The sequence below is a fragment of the Ochotona princeps genome, chromosome 2, assembly GCF_030435755.1.
Source record: "Ochotona princeps isolate mOchPri1 chromosome 2, mOchPri1.hap1, whole genome shotgun sequence".
NCBI lineage: Eukaryota > Metazoa > Chordata > Mammalia > Lagomorpha > Ochotonidae > Ochotona > Ochotona princeps.
The window spans coordinates 118,139,358-118,155,303 of NC_080833.1; the positions used below are offsets into that span (position 1 = coordinate 118,139,358).

The window sequence follows — 15,946 nt, forward strand, 5'->3', positions numbered from 1 at the left end:
GGATGAGTGTTCTCCAAGAGAGCCAGTTCTGTTTGTTTGAAAGCTGTAGACAGACCCCAAGGGAGCATACACTGCTCACTTCAGTACACTCTGAGCTATGTTTTAGGCATCCAGAGAAGAGTTAGATGTGGTACCTTGGGTGTGAAAGGACAACAGGCTGTCTGATTTGATGTTTTCTCTCTGGTATTGCCACTCAAGAATTCAGAGATTTCTGTTGAAGATTCCGTTGAAGATTTCTGTTGAATCATAGATAAAAGTGTCTTTTTAAAAGAGACAATAACTGGTTCAATAGAACAAATAATCAGTTCTTGGTTTTTCAAATCTAGATCAATAGATTTATGAGAATCACTTTGATTCTCTTAAGAGACTGGTAAGCCTATATTTCATCTGCTCTAGAATATTTTGATGATTGATACAGTGCAGATGTTTCAGAGTAAAGTGGCTTTTCATCTTCTGTGAATATAGACATTCTCATTCTTTATTTCAATTACTGAAAGTAATTCCAGGCTGTGATTATCATTATTAGAATCTCAGACCCATCTGGGCCAGAATACCATTTTGTGATCTGTAGATTTGTCCCTTTTCAGTCACAGAAAATGGTGCATGGTTCCTCTTAAATTTCTCCACCTCTGAAATCATATGTTACATAACTCTGCTCCTGAACCCCCTTAAATTCCCCCTGTTTTGAGTTTCTGGGAACAAGAAGTGAGAATGCCAGCTAGCAAAATGTATCTCTAGGCCAATATAATTCTGACATGAGAAGGAAAAATGAAACTTAAGATCATTGTTCCCATTTTAATCTAGTAATAAAGCAGGACTAGGCAGAAACAATCTGGAGCAGATCCCCATGTCCATAGCCTTGCCCATGACCACTCCTCAGCCTGCTTCTGTAAGGCAGCTTGTTCCACGCAGTGCCGAAAGCCGTGACTGGTGGCCTGTGTCTGGCTCCTTCCTTGGGACTGTTGCCATTGACACACCTACTTAACATGCTGGAGTTTGTGTTATGTTGGCAGATACTGAAAAGGAGAGAAGCTTGGTGCAGACTGGGTTCTTTCAAGAACAAACTGCAAGAGAAGGGAGAAGCAGAGTCATTGTCTCATTGGCTTTCTTCTCGCAGTAATTCCACTGTGCCCAGTGTGGAGGCCAGCCTCTGAGAGACACAAAACTAGGCGAGCTTTATAGGTTTCCCTTCACTTCCACCAGCCTTTGCCTGGATTCTTCCAGTTGGCACCAGAAGAACAATCATTTGAAGAGAGAATCTTTTTCTTGCTTTGGCTGCAACCTTCAATTCCTTGTCTCTGAGCCAAGATTCAAAAATAAAACAAATAAACTATTATAATTTATTTGTGCTGGGGTTAGGGGGGAGTGTATATTTACTACCATTGGAAAAACATAACACCAAATGCCAGCCCAACGTTGAGCAAATGACTTTCCCAGCTCAGAAATAAATGATTGTCAGACTTCCCGATTGAGGAAGTCACATCATTGCCTCCTGCGTCCCTTAAGTACAGTTGGAAGATTGAGCCAAGTCAACCATAGGAAAAAACACGCACAGTACTCCCCACTGACTCCTACAGTCTCGTGCTGCTTAGACTATGCCTCTGATGGGCAGGACCCCCTCAAAGAAAGATTTCATGGAGGACAAATAAAGCACAAAGAGGGTTTGATAAAGTGATAGGATTAGCCTTTGGGATCTAACCGGTATGAAGAATTGAATGTTACTACTCTGTTGTGTGGAACACGCCTCGTATTACTGCATAGCAGATCAACACGCATGGAATTGCTGAAAACAACACAGATTTGGAATCTCACCATTTCTGCTGGGATCCCTGCTGCAGTTCCATCCACGTACCTGTTGGCATTGGCGAAGCCATTATCTTAGATGCAAGCTCAGGGTTCTCTTGTAGGCTCATTCTGGTTGTTGGCACAATTCAGCTGCCTCTGAGTGTGGGTTCTTGGTTTCTAGGGGTCTCCCCAATCATGTGCAGTTTTACATTGTGACTGCTTGCTTTACTCCTGAAAGCCAATGGGAAAATCTCTCCATTTCAAAGTATTAACTGACCGACTCCTTTCATTCATCAAAGTTAAATGATGAGAAGTAATTTCCCTTCAAAGTCACCACCCCATTCTTTCCCAGGGCAAGTGTGCACACAGGGGTTAGGAACCTTAGAACTTAAACTCTTTCCCACAACTTTTTTTTTTCCTGAAGATAACTATAATAACATAAAAAATGATTAAAAATATACCTTTGTACTTCTCTGTGATAATGAGGGTTATATAAAATAAACTACAAAAGAGGAAGATGATGGGGGTGGGGGAGGGGAAGGATATCCAGTAAGATCTTGTCAGACTGGCTCTGTCTTTGGACTTCATTATTTAATTGAATTTCTCCTGTCTGCTGTCATATTACCAACTGGAACAGCTAAAATGAAGAGAATGCAAATAAATGTGGATCCTGTCTTCACAGAGCACGTAGTGTCCTGGGATAGTCTGTGCATGTTACACATTAAATCCACCCATCCACCAACTTTCCTATAAGGCCACGGAAGTGAGGGAGAGGTGAGGCAAGACTGGCTCTCAGAGGATGCCAAATAACAAGGGATAACATGGGGTACAGTGAAACAGGGGTAACTTCCACATTCCCCACTTCAGCACTTCCACATCACCTATTCAAGTGCTTACTATGTGAGAGCAGTTTTTAAAAATCTAGGGAAACATGGGCCCTGCAGCGTGGCCTAGCAGCTAAAGTCCTCGCCTTGAACGCGCCGGGATCCCATATGGGTGTCAGTTCTAATCCCAGAAGCTCCACTTCCCGTCCAGCTCCCTGCTTGTGGCCTGGGAAAGCAGTCGAAGACGGCCCAAAGCTTTGGGACCCTGCACACGTTTGGGAGACCCGGAAGAGGTTCCTGGTTCCTGGCATCGAATCGGTGCTCACCGGCCTGTTGCGGCTCACTTGGGGAGTGAAACATCGGATGGAAGATCTTCCTCTCTGTCTCTCCTCCTCTCTGTATATCCGGCTTTCCAATAATAATAAATCTTTAAAAAAAAAATCTTGGGAAACATGAAGCTGAAAGATAAGCTCATTTTATTGCAATAGACTTTGAAATGTGTCCACAGAATTTTATAAAAATGCTTTGTGTAGAATTTTGAAGACCCTATGTATATATGGGTTTCAAGTCCTCGTTGGACTAAAATAAACTTCTTTTCTTGTTCTCCTTCCCACACATTTTTTTGAAGTACCCCTGTGTGTTAGACACAAGGGCTTCACATAGGAGGAGACGTAGCTCCCCTCCTGCAGGGGTATGCTCTGCAGTGCTGGGGAAGCTTAAGGATACCTGCGACCCACTGCATAAGAGATGCAAACAGGGTGGTGTGCAGGGCCTTCTGCGGCACACGGGACGTTGCACAGAGAGTGTTTAGGACTGGGAGAAATGAGGCATTAGGAAAGAGACAGATGCACTGGAGCAGTGGAGATTTTTCAGTTTGCCCTGTTGACTGGCAGAAACTCTGAGCCATTGAAGAAGGGAGTGTGGAGTGACAACAGAAGGTTTGAAATCATCCAAATCCTAGCTAAACCCTCGTGACTTTGTGACCCTCAAGAACAGACTCAGTTTGCTTATTTATAAAATGGGGAGGTCCTGTAAACAGGAAGATTTAAGTAATCAGAGAAACTGACCAAGTGTGATACCTGGTGCACAGTAATCACGTTAAAAGGCAGTTATGATAATGATCACTACAGAATATACTCTACTGTATTCTCTATATCTTCATTTACATTTGTGATTCTTAGTGACGTGATCTGTAGTTTAAGAAAACTACTTTAGGGCTTATTTTAGTAAAGGCGAGATGAACTTGGAAACAAGGTAATCCGATGCATGCATGAAATACCCCTACATTTCCTGTACATATCCAGAGGAAAATATTCCCATTTGGTATGTTATGGAGTAGAGGAAGACAGGAGGTTTTCCAAATAGCCCAGGCTTTTGCTGTCTTTGGAGCTGTACTCTGTCCAGGATGGCTGCTGGACATTAGTTCTGGAAAATATCAGTCTAGAATTGTACTGTCTGGTATGTGGCTATTAAATTTTAAATTTAAATTAATTAAAATAATATTAAGTTAAACTAAATAAAAATTCAAAAGCTAGCTGTCCACTTACTCTGTCCATATTTTAAGTGCATACTAGCCACATGTGGCTAATAGCCCTGATATTAGAAAGCACCAATTGGAAACATTTCCCTCGCTGCAAGAGGTCTCATTGGACAGTACTAGTTAAGCTAGTCAGATTCTTCGATGATGTTATCAAGCTACCAATGACAGCAAGAATGGAAGAGAGGCTTTGCTTTGAGCCCAATCATCAGATTTTTAAAAAAATTAGGAGTAGTTAAGAATCACTCGTAGGTTCTGGCCATGCTAAATTCTTAAATATTTGAATGAATGAACAAATTGGCAACTGCAATGAACTGTTTTCATGGTAGTGCCATTAAATAATAAAGGCAACAGAGAAGACAGGCGATTGGACTGGAAGGTGTTACTTCTTTTGTAAACATAGAGTTTGTTTTATTGCTTACTGAGTGCAGCAATAAATGGGGCAGTGACTCTTTGGAGAGGTGTTAGGAGGTAACACTACTGGAAGTTGACAATATTTGTGATGCCTGCTCTTCTCACTGTCATCAGTCTTTCGTAACAATTTATGGGCCCTATGAGTCAAGTAGTTTCTGTCCCTAAAACCTTATCCAGTCATATTTCATCAGTTCCCACATTTCTTATTCAAAACCTGGACACCTAATGATCAAGGCTCCTGAAGGTGTTAACTCACTGGGCTGATGACATTATAATCCAAGGCTGTTGACTTGAAGAGTCTTACTATCAAGAGATGTGCTTTTTCACTAAGTTCTTTGAAATTCTGAAAAATGCTCATCCTTGGATTTCAAAGGCCCTGGCTGGAGACAGCTACTGCAAGGGACAGTGAGCTATTCCATCGGAGCAGAGGAGACCACACTGGGGAAAGGGGGAGAGTGTACATTGTGAGGAGAAGAGAGCAGGAACAGCTGCCTGCACCATCCCCACACCACCAGCCCATTCCAGGGGGGCTTCTGTGAGCTCAGTTGGAAGCGTCCCAAAAAACACACCGTAATGCTCATGCAAACAACTGAGTCTGTCCCAATTAGGCTCCCTGAGCCTAAAAGAGCATCTTCTCCAGGCAGAGAAGCCAAAAGTTATCTAAACACCAGCCTAGAGACTGGTCAGCCACTTGGCCATCTTCCTCAAATTCCCATGGCACAAGTGCTTTTAATACATACTCCTACTTTGTAGTTGAACTCTTTAATCCAAACTGTCTGGTTTTTGATGCTGGATGACCCAGAAACTCAGCATGATTTGGGAGAGTGACTTGGGCTTGGCATAATCTGGACAGATGTGGTTAATACCTGTGGACAGATGGTGTTCATCCGGTAAAATCAGGCACTTTATTGTGCTAATTAATCCAAGTGGGACTGTGAAAACACGGTATTAGCTGAATTTCCTGTCTAGCATGGCTATCAGTGCTTTCTTTTGGCTACATTGAGAGAATGTATATTCTGGTATAACCAGAAATATTCCAGAAATTTTTTCCATAATGAGAGGCTTTTGATAAAAGCAAGAAAGACAAACATGCTGATCGAACTCATTTGAAGGTGTGAATGCTTCACACCTTTCAGCATGACCAACCAGCATGGAGAGTGAGCCCGGAGTTCCCCTTGAGCAACTGCTGTTGCTCAGGCCTTCACTATCAGGAAGCAATACAGTGATTCTCACTTTGAATTAATTCAATCAGCACTTTTTTTTTCTCAAAAAAAGGCAAAAAATGTCACGGTTTACCAAGTGGTTTTCTTTCTTTTGAAAGCGTGTATGTGGAAATCGTTTCTAAAGGGTTTTGTTTTACCACTTAGCATCTGCACTGACTGATAAAAGCGACTTCTTGCCCTCTAAAGAGGCCCAGAAATCAGAAGGCTCATTTTCAGTTCCTTGTCCTCTTCCCCAGTTAAAAACATTGTGTACATTTCCCTGGAAGTGGAATAGAGGAGAAATTATATATCTTCTTTTTAACACAGAGCTCCGGTGTCCTGTGCGATTTCCGGGAACCCATGTGTGTAGAGGGTTAAGGCTGGAATCTGTGGTTGGCCAAAGCTGAATAGAGATCGTGCCTTTGGGTGATTACCAGCTAAAGTGAGCTGCTGACATGTTTCTTCATCAATAAATAGAATAATCCTATCTACCTTGGTAGTGGTGAAGACTGAGTGACCAGAATCTGTTACTGTAGAGATGAGGCCCAACGCCTGGAAGAAAACTCAAACCACTGAACTGACTGTTGTCCATGCCTGCCTCCTGCCTTACTTCCTGCTAACTCTGTGAGGGCAGAAAGATTCTGTTGCTGCAGAAACTGAGTCTTTGCAAGGTGACTAGTGTCACACAGCTGGCACTTAGTTGATCCAAGGGTCAAAACCAAGGTGACACAAATTTTGGTTAATTAGCATTTCTGTCTCCTGTGCTCAGACAATGCACAAAATATCAAAGATGTACTTTTAGTTGCAATGTGGCCATTCAGCCCCTTTTGCACAAATTGCATTTCGCTCACCTTTTGCTCACCAGTGTATCTTCTCCTGGAAGCAGAACCTGTGTGAACTGGTGTGTTGTTATTTCCTTTCTCTTTGTGAAGGCGGAAGAGACGGAATTTCAACAAGCAGGCAACAGAAATCCTGAATGAATATTTCTATTCCCATCTCAGCAACCCTTACCCCAGTGAGGAAGCCAAAGAGGAGTTAGCCAAGAAGTGTGGCATCACAGTCTCCCAGGTAAGGGGTCCTTCAAAAGGCTCAGTGTGTAGCCTGGCCATGGTGGAGCCACATGACGGGATCTTGGAGTTCTGGGTTTATACCGTATGAACTCCGTCAGCTGAAGCCTGGAAATGGCAAGGTAAGCACTTGATCTAACATATACCAGGGTCTCCAGGTGAGCAACAGGCAAAGCTTAAGATGGACCTGCAGAAGCAAGTGAGCAAATAGGATAGAGTATAAAGCCAGCAGTGGGGTTTTCTTCACTGAGCACTCTTGCATCAAATGGGTGAGATAGCGTACACGTTCTTGCTACTGTCTGTGTCTTTCCTGCTGTTTCTTCAACCTTAGTCAACGCCTTAGCCCCCATTTTTGCCTAATGCAAGAGCTTTCTAAAGCAGTGACTCGAACTTGTTATTTTCTAGTCTTTTAAATGAAAGGAGCTTAAATGTGTTCTCTTGATGTGCTGCCTCTATAACTGATGGAGTGTAGGAATTTTAACTTGTCACGATGATTATATTGGAACAGTTGCATGAAATGTCATTGAACGTCCCTGTCCCCCACTGAGCAAGAACCATAGCAGGTGCCTGTTGAGTTGGAAAGACACCTTTTATAAAATTGTTATAGAACTAGCCTCTGACATTAATATGAAGTAGAGAAGAAAGAAATATGTATAGGTGTTTACATTTTGTATACTCACAAGACCCAGGCAAACTTTGTATTCAATCTGAATCTCAAATACCATACTGATATTTCCGATGAAGAAATACTCACTCAGACTTATATTACATGGAAGGAAACCAGATATACTGGTATTTCCATTAAAAGGAGGGAAGACAGAGAGCAGTGCAGAAGTCCATGCTCAGGAGTGACTTCATTTAACGTTTTCAAATGAATTAAATGCTAGTTTGCATGAACTGAACATCTGTACTTTCCTAAATTGAATCCTGGCGTCTCTTACTCACTACAGGGTTTTTATCCCATTTACCTGTGTTTAGCTATGCACAATCAGATCTGGGCAAAATCTAGAACTCCATAAAGCGTGTTTTCAATAAAGAGATTGTCAGGAACTCCCTGACAAGCTGTGGGTTGAAAACACACTTTCTGATGAGGCAGAGTGAAGACCCCCTTCTAGCCCAGACCTACCGTGGGTACCGTGGGTACCTTGGTCTGACTGAAGGTTATTTCAAGTTTTGACAATTTGGACAAAGTAAAATATCAGTGGTCAAACCCAAGCAGTTTTTCCTAGGACCATAACCATTTTTGTCCAAGGCTAGAATGATTGTTTACAGAAAAAAAAAAGAATTGATGTTTGCTTATATTTGCTGCTTTTTGGAGAAACGATTCTAGGTCTGAGACACATCACTAACTGACAAGTCAGTTAATTTCAGCCATGGAATCTGCTTGGGATAGAATGATTTTAGTGTGTTGTCTGAAAGGTTGGGATTCAGAATTTATGATCCATATGGAAAGTAAAACCAACACTTGTGAAGCAAAGCTATGTTAGATATAGATGAGACACGCAATCATGGCTTGTTTCTTCTTTGTGGAGACTGAAGACACAAGGAGTTTGCCTATTGGAATGATTATTGACCAACTGTGTCACCTTTCCCTTCGCCAACCACACCAAGGCTATGCAAGGCTCATACGGCACTCATGGCCAAACAAGTCCCAGGCAGAAACAACATGGTAAGATAGAATAAAGCTAAGCGAGGAATGTGTTTCTGATAAGAGTGAACTGTGAGGTTTTAAGAGACTCACTCTTGAGTGCGTGAGGTGCATTTGGGTTATTTGATTTATGAAATCTCTCTCCTAGTTCCTGGATCCATGGAGTACCTTTTGAGTACTGTGACCGTTGAACAGTTAGTTAATGCAAGTCTTAATTGCATACCCTGTCCAGGATACAGGGTATTGCCTAGTGGACAATGTAGAAGATACCTCAACTAACCTGCTGTTTTTGCCACCAGTTCCAGCCTCATTTAGAAAGAAATCATTCCTACCACGTTATACAGTCTCCACCTTCTCTCTTCCTTTCCATTTTTTCCCCACACCTATCTAATTAGTTTAATCAGGTCTCAGGCATTTCTTTCCTTCCTTGAAACTTTCCCTAAACTACTCTTTCTTCTTTCTTGCAACTCATCAGTTATTCCAGAAAAATCTGTCTTGATTCTTTTCTCCCTATTTCACTCGCAAATTAAAAGAAAAAAAAAGCAATTGTAATTATGGTTGATTCATATACATAAGTGAAGTTATATCAAGAAAAACACAATTTTCAGGGAAAATATATATGCAATGGTTGTAAAATGTAAACAAATGTGCTCTCTGTCCGCTCGTTCAACTCTCCTTTTTTTTCTTCTGTAGGTACCAATATTTATAATAAATAAAGCATCATCTCATTGAATTTTTTTCCTTATTTGCTAATGGTGCAGTGGTGGAGTGTGACTTTTATAACAAAGGCTTACCCTTTTGAGGACTATCCTTAAAAGACATTTTTAATTTTTCTAATGCATTTGAAGATAAATGCAGGTTTACAAGAATTTTAGCTGCAAATGTAAATTATGTATAACCCATGGTGTGTGCATGTAATTAGTTCCTACTTCCCTTACCAAATCCACAATGTTGTTTTGTAGTCATATGAAAACCACATTGTATTTTGGAATCACACCTGGAATGTGGGGTTAAAGCATTGTTCCCTAGGCAGGGATTACAGGCGTGAAACATGAATTCCACTGTCTCTGCATGTCTCCAGCAGAGACCTTAGCATACAGGGGCTGGGGTACCAGATAGTTGCTGTGAGGCACATGCAGGAAATAAAGTAACAAATGAAAGTAAATTAGGCTTATTATGTTCATTGGCTCTAACATTTAAAGCCCGGAATTCGAAGGCGAAATTAGCTGTGTGCTTCAGTTTTCCCTATGTAGATAACACCAAACTTTTCCCTTTGTAGATAAGAGTATTCACAGAAATCTATTATATTGATCCAAAAGTCTATAGTACAATGCAGCTAAGAATTCAATCCATATAAAAATTACTTCTAAAATTTTAAAATTTGTTTATTGTTGAAAACAATTGTGTGTTGATATGTATATATACGCAGCTATTTTAAAATCTGTGTATTTTCTTTGCATGAAGTTAAATTTAATTGATAAGAAACAGGAATTTCTCATGAATTGCTAGGTTTATTTTAGTGTCTTGACCAAAGGAGCAAGCATGTTTATAAGGCCTCTTCTAAATTAAAAAGATTCTAGATTAGCTGACAGCCCTGCTATAGAAAAATTTCCCCCAAATGATTGAGCTGTGTGTGACTGTTAAGCAAGGGAGCCTCATGTGGTATAGCTGCTCCTCTGAAAGGTCTGACTTCACATGTATTCACTGATGTTGCTGAAAAACAAATAGGTAAGTCCGTCCCCCCCTTGCCCTCCTCGTCACCTCCTCAGAAGCCCTTGTTCTGATGAAATGATTCTGAAAGATGAAAAGGTTAATGATCTTCTCTTAAACCACCACAGGTATCAAACTGGTTTGGAAATAAGCGAATCCGGTACAAGAAGAACATAGGTAAATTTCAAGAGGAAGCCAATATTTATGCTGCCAAAACAGCTGTCACTGCTACCAACGTGTCAGCCCATGGAAGCCAAGCTAACTCACCCTCCACGCCCAACTCAGCTGGTGCGTTTGTCTGTTGCTTTTTTGGGGAGTTAAGGGAGGGTAAGAGTGTTATGCTCTACTTTTCTATTATTTTTCATGTATTGGTGTTTTATTTTAATTGGGTTTTAAGTGATCAGTTGACGTACTGGATTGTATACTTTGGCACTTTGGGGTTCTTCGTTCATTCCTGGTGTGCGGCATTGTTTATAAGGTGAGTATCAGGAAGTCTGCATTAATATGGCTGTATAAGTTGGGACAGAGAAAAATGGTTTTAATGAAACTTTAGATTCTCCTTTTGGAGAATCAGCAAGTAAGTGAAAGTGATGTTTGGGGTCCCACAGTTTCATCTGTTCCTTAAAGGTTTTTATCTTTGTCTATTTTGTTCCCCCTGCCATTCGTCTGGGTCACCTGTTAGTATACATTCTCTACAGAAATGTTCACACTTCTAACAATGAAATACCTCATTTAGAGCACCCTGGTCTTCAGAGTCAGACTAGAGCTGTTTCTTTTACTTACAGTTGTTCTGTATTGTTTTATTTGCTTGGGTTTTTGTATGAAACTCTAAGGAAAATTTCCAGTAATTATCTGGAATTATTCAGGTTCCCAATTATCATGTTATTTTATTGGTTCTGTGCTGTGTTCTAAACTTTATTTCCATAAATGTTCATTGAGTCACGATTTTCAAATTTTGGCTAACGTGATATATGTCTGAGTGTGCCTTGTGCCAACAGTTGTGGGTTTCCCTAGGCAAAAAAAATGGTCAGTAATGCATAAAATAGAACTTTAGCGTTCATATGGTATGCAGGGCATGTTGATACTCATTTTTTGTAAGAGAAAAGTAGAAATATTTCCTTGTTACATAAGCTTGATATCAGATATTCTTTACCCATAATGAGCAAGATGCATTGATGTTGACTGGGGTGCACATCTCTAATAAAACCAAGGATTTCAGTTTTAAAGAGTCACAGAATGAACTGATTGGTCACAGCGTGACTAAAACTAGTTTCACAGTTCTTTGAATATGTTGTATCTGAAACTGCCTTATGCATTAAGGCAACTTCTCTTTCACCGTTATGGCGACTTGTTATTGCAGACACATAGCACTCCACAGCGATGTTTTTCGCGAGCGTTTAAATGCACTAAGTTGTTATCATTAGGTTGTTCAAACCACGAGCTGCCCCATCATGGTTTTCTTTTGTTTAAATGGAATCATGCATAAAGAGTGGCTTGGGCTTTCAAAATGGATATGGTGAGACAAAGTAGAATTCAATCCAGTTTTATTTTTCCCATCACTGCAAATTGGGTTACTATGAGAAGCATATTTGCTTTCTGAGGGTTTTGTTGTTTGTTTTGTTCTATCCCCATCATGTTGTGTTTGACGAAGGATCAAGGTTAGCAGGTTCAATAGCCAGAGTTTCCTTCTTCCCCATCTGGTCAGTTATTAAGCATTTCAGCCCCCCAAACACAAGTTGAATTGCACTGCTAGCAGACATTTCCACTTGTCTCTTTGGAAGAAGTACAGTTCTGTCAACATTAGCAAAAATGCACTCAGCACTCCTGCAAAGGTTATCATAATGCAGAACAGATATCAAAATGACTTCTTCCTGTCCGTGCTATATCTGCATCACAGATGGCCTAGCATGACTTATGACTAGTCCTTAGAAGGGCCCTGTGGACTCCCTTCATTACCAAATCAGTAACTATTTATTCTTTCCAAAAGCCTTTAAAAAGAGAAAAGTAAGCATTTTAGCCCCCTTCTCTGTGTGTAAGAATTGTGTTGCCTGTTATGGAGTGTCAGTCCATGATTGGAGTTCTCCTTAGAGTTTTTCTGCTGGCTTAAACTTCATGCAACTATTCTGAGCACAAAGTAAATTATTATGGAAAATATGAGGTTAGTCTTCCAGGTGAACCTAAGTTGTTGGAAATAATATGCAAAGTAGTGCTTTGTAGTGCTTTTGTCTAAATTAGAGACAAAAGAAAATACTATGGTACATGTGTAATAGCATGGAATTTTGAAAGATATAACATGAAAAGTTACAAATGGGCTTTTCTTTATTTTCTTCTGCTCTTAACACAGCCCAAATCATTGCACAGATAAAATAAGGACTTTGAAATATTACAGCTTTTCACATAGGATACTTATTTGGCTGGGTACTGGTTGTCCAGGGCTTTCACAGGATAAAATAGTCATCACAACACCAGGTTTTAAGTAACATGTTTGTATGTTAAAGTGCATTTTGTCAGAGCTTTAAGTCTAAAGTTTTGAAACCAAGGAATTTTGTTTATTTATTTATTTATCCATTCATTCATTTATCTGAAAGACAAAATAATAGAGAAGAAACAAGAGAGAGAAAAGATCTTCTATTTACTGTTTCACTCCCCAAATGACCCTAACAGGCAGGGTTGAGCTATGCCAAACTCAGTCCAAGTCTTCCACTTGGGTTGCAGTGGCCCCAATAGGCGGTCATATACCACTTCCCGTGCTTTAATGAGAAGCTGTATCAGAGACAAAGTAGCAAAGATTGGAACCAGACCCTCTGGTGTCGGTGTGCTTGTCCCTTAACCTGCTGCAGGACACCACCAGACGGCGGAAACTTTTTATTTCCTCAAAACTGAAACAATAGCTTCTGTCAGAAGCTTCACGAAGTAGAAGTACTGATGTCCACTGCAAAGAAGATAATAGTCAAGTAAACCCTTCTCTTTCTACAGGCTTATTTGTAGAGAGCAGTACACCGCTCCCTTTAATTAGTTCACTGCTGGGGTCCAGTGATGTGACGTGGTACCTGTGATGCTGACATCCGTATGGGTGCTGGTTCGAGACCCAGCTGCTTCACTTTGGATCCATTTCCCTACTAGTGGCCTGAGAACGCAGCTGATGAGAGACAAGGATGAAACTCCTGGCTTCAGCACATAGCCCAGTCCTGATGATTGTGGCTGTTTAGGGAATGAACCAGCAGGTGGAAAATAGCGCTGTCTGTCGCTCTGAATTTCAAACAAACAAACAAATTTTAAAGAGAAAAAGCAAAAGTGCTACTTCTAAGCTTTCCTGTTTGTTTGTATTTGCCTTGTCTCATTTTTAAAGTCCAATTCATTAAAAATAAAAATACCTAGGACCTAGGAACTATGGGGGATTAGCAAACCATTCAGAGATATTAAACCTGCTTCATAGTATATGCCAGCAGAGTTGGACAAAATGCATAGGTCAAAGGTGAAGAAGAGAAAATTGGGTTTTTAAAAAAGCAGGCGAAGACTGATGGAAGCAACATTTAGAACCCTGGCTCCATAATTCTGGAGGGATCTAGAATGATACATTCTCCATTGCCTGTTTTTGCTAAGATTATAAAAAGCAAAGATTTTTTAAAGATTTATTCATTTTATTACAGCCAGATATACAGAGAGGAGGAGAGACAGAGAGGAAGATCTTCCATCCGATGTTTTCACTCCCCAAGTGAGCCGCAACAGGCCGATGTGCGCCGATCCGATGCCGGGAACCTGGAACCTCTTCCGGGTCTCCCACGCGGGTGCAGTGTCCCAATGCATTGGGCCGTCCTCGACTGCTTTCCCAGGCCACAAACAGGGAGCTGGATGGGAAGTGGAGCTTCTGGGATTAGAACCGGCGCCCATATGGGATCCCGGGGCTTTCAAGGCGAGGACTTTAGCCGCTAGGTCACTGTGCCGGGCCCAAAAGCAAAGATTAAGATCTCGGAAAAGTGAATCCCTTTCTGGAATTTGGCCTATCATCTGGAGAACATTTTAACATCCAAGAAAGAAGAAATTAGTTTGTGCATTACAGATGTTTGCCAAGGCACATTATCAGCCTTGCTATTTTATCGGGTTCTGTGATTAGCTAAGAGATCACAGGACCCTCAGATATGAAGTCTTTTGCTTAACTGTGTATGTGTGCACATCAAGGAGAACAGCCAGTTTAGCTGGAGGTTTCTTCCTGTCACACTGTTTTAGTTAGCAGCAACCTGCCCATAATCCTGTGACACTGAATAGGAAGTTTGGCTTTGTTCAGGACTGATGGGAATGTTTAATGTTAAAACCCTGACTCCAGCTCCCTGAAAGAAACTTTTATATACAGAAAAGCTGACTGACCACTTGGTAAATCCACAGAAACACTTATTAATTTTTAAAAATTATCTTTGCTTACATATTCTTTCTTCTCCTTTATTTTTCTGTGAAAAAAGGAAGCCATTCCTTCTAGAGTTGGGACTGTAGAACCCTGTCATGTGTACTATGGGAGGGAGTCCACATGAGTTCAGCAACCCTTTCTTTTTTATTCTGCCCCCCAAGTAGACAGTAACAACAAATGTTGTAGTTTGAAAAGGGAACTACAGAAACAAGGAAGAACGTAATTACAGGTACATTCAGAGGAGGGGGTCTAGCCTTCACGCCTTCAAATGACAGAGGGAGTCCGGTCACACCAAGCTGGCCACAGAATCTATTGGAGGTCTTGAATCCTAAACCTAAGGGATTGGAGGCCATTTTTGACATGCAGCTACTTCCCGTACCTGCTGTTAGAAATAATGCACACATGTTAAAACCAACACTTGGACTCTTTAAGAGGAAAGATGTTCAAAGCTGTTGGTTCTCAGGTAAGGTGACTTTGCATCTCAAGAGACATTCCATAAAGTCTAGAGATGTTTTTGGTTGTCATAATTTTAGAAGGAGGATGCACCTGGCATCTGGAAGGTGGAGATCAGGGATGTGGCTAACCATGCCACAATGTATAAATCCCCCGTGGTAAAGGCCAGCTGAAGATGTCACTAGAAAGATTGAGAAGCCCTGCTCGAGGTTTATTACCATTTTTTCTCATTCCAATTTGCTTTTCAGATTATGAACTTGATTTTTTTTTTTTCCTTTCCTGGAGAAATAAGTCTCCTGAAGATTCTTTAGAGTAGAACTCAGTCCCAGGAAATTGTCTTGTGAAAGCAGATGTTGACTCATTTCCACATCATGGTGTCAGCCCAGGCAGATGGGTTAGACTCATAGGGACACATCATGTCATCTATGTTGACTTGAGTGCAGAGTTAACTCTGTACATGCCCTGAAAGTTTGCATGAAAGTTTCAGTGAGCTGCTGGCCTCCCTTCCCAAGCCAAATTCAGGACCTTTCAATATATAAGCACATTTTAAAATGTGCTTCTAATAATTGCTGATTACTTCAAAACAATTTGCAGGTAAGATTGTTGAAAGTCTTTCTTGGCAAGCCCAGTGATTGTGTTTCAGCTCTTTGAGAATCCCCCAGCACCTCCAAGGAAGACCATTCACTGTTTGTCTAAGGATTATGTGTTTCTCGGGAGGTGATCTTTTTAGTTTTTTTCCCAACTTTCAACGCTGAATAAGGAACATCTACTCCCCTCATCATTTAGATTTTTGGGCAGACTTTTGTCTGCTCTAATGTGGCATTGGTGCCACCTGATCTCTTCCCGGAGTGCGATAGCTGCCTCTAGATATTTATGAGTCGGCAGCCTTGGGATTGTTGTATGT

The 15,946-nt window shown here is 41.0% G+C and overlaps 1 protein-coding gene across 4 annotated transcripts in view; it reads left to right on the top strand.

Moving 5' to 3' along the window:
* The window catches only part of PBX1 (PBX homeobox 1), a 314,626-nt gene that overhangs the window by 231,955 nt on the left and 66,725 nt on the right, over positions 1-15,946 (top strand). For all 4 annotated transcript variants that reach the window (XM_058660561.1, XM_004589132.3, XM_058660562.1 and 1 more), the window contains 2 exons: positions 6,695-6,830; positions 10,316-10,475. In XM_058660561.1, coding sequence (XP_058516544.1) covers positions 6,695-6,830; positions 10,316-10,475 — 296 coding nt within the window. The remainder of the gene's footprint in view (positions 1-6,694; positions 6,831-10,315; positions 10,476-15,946) is intronic.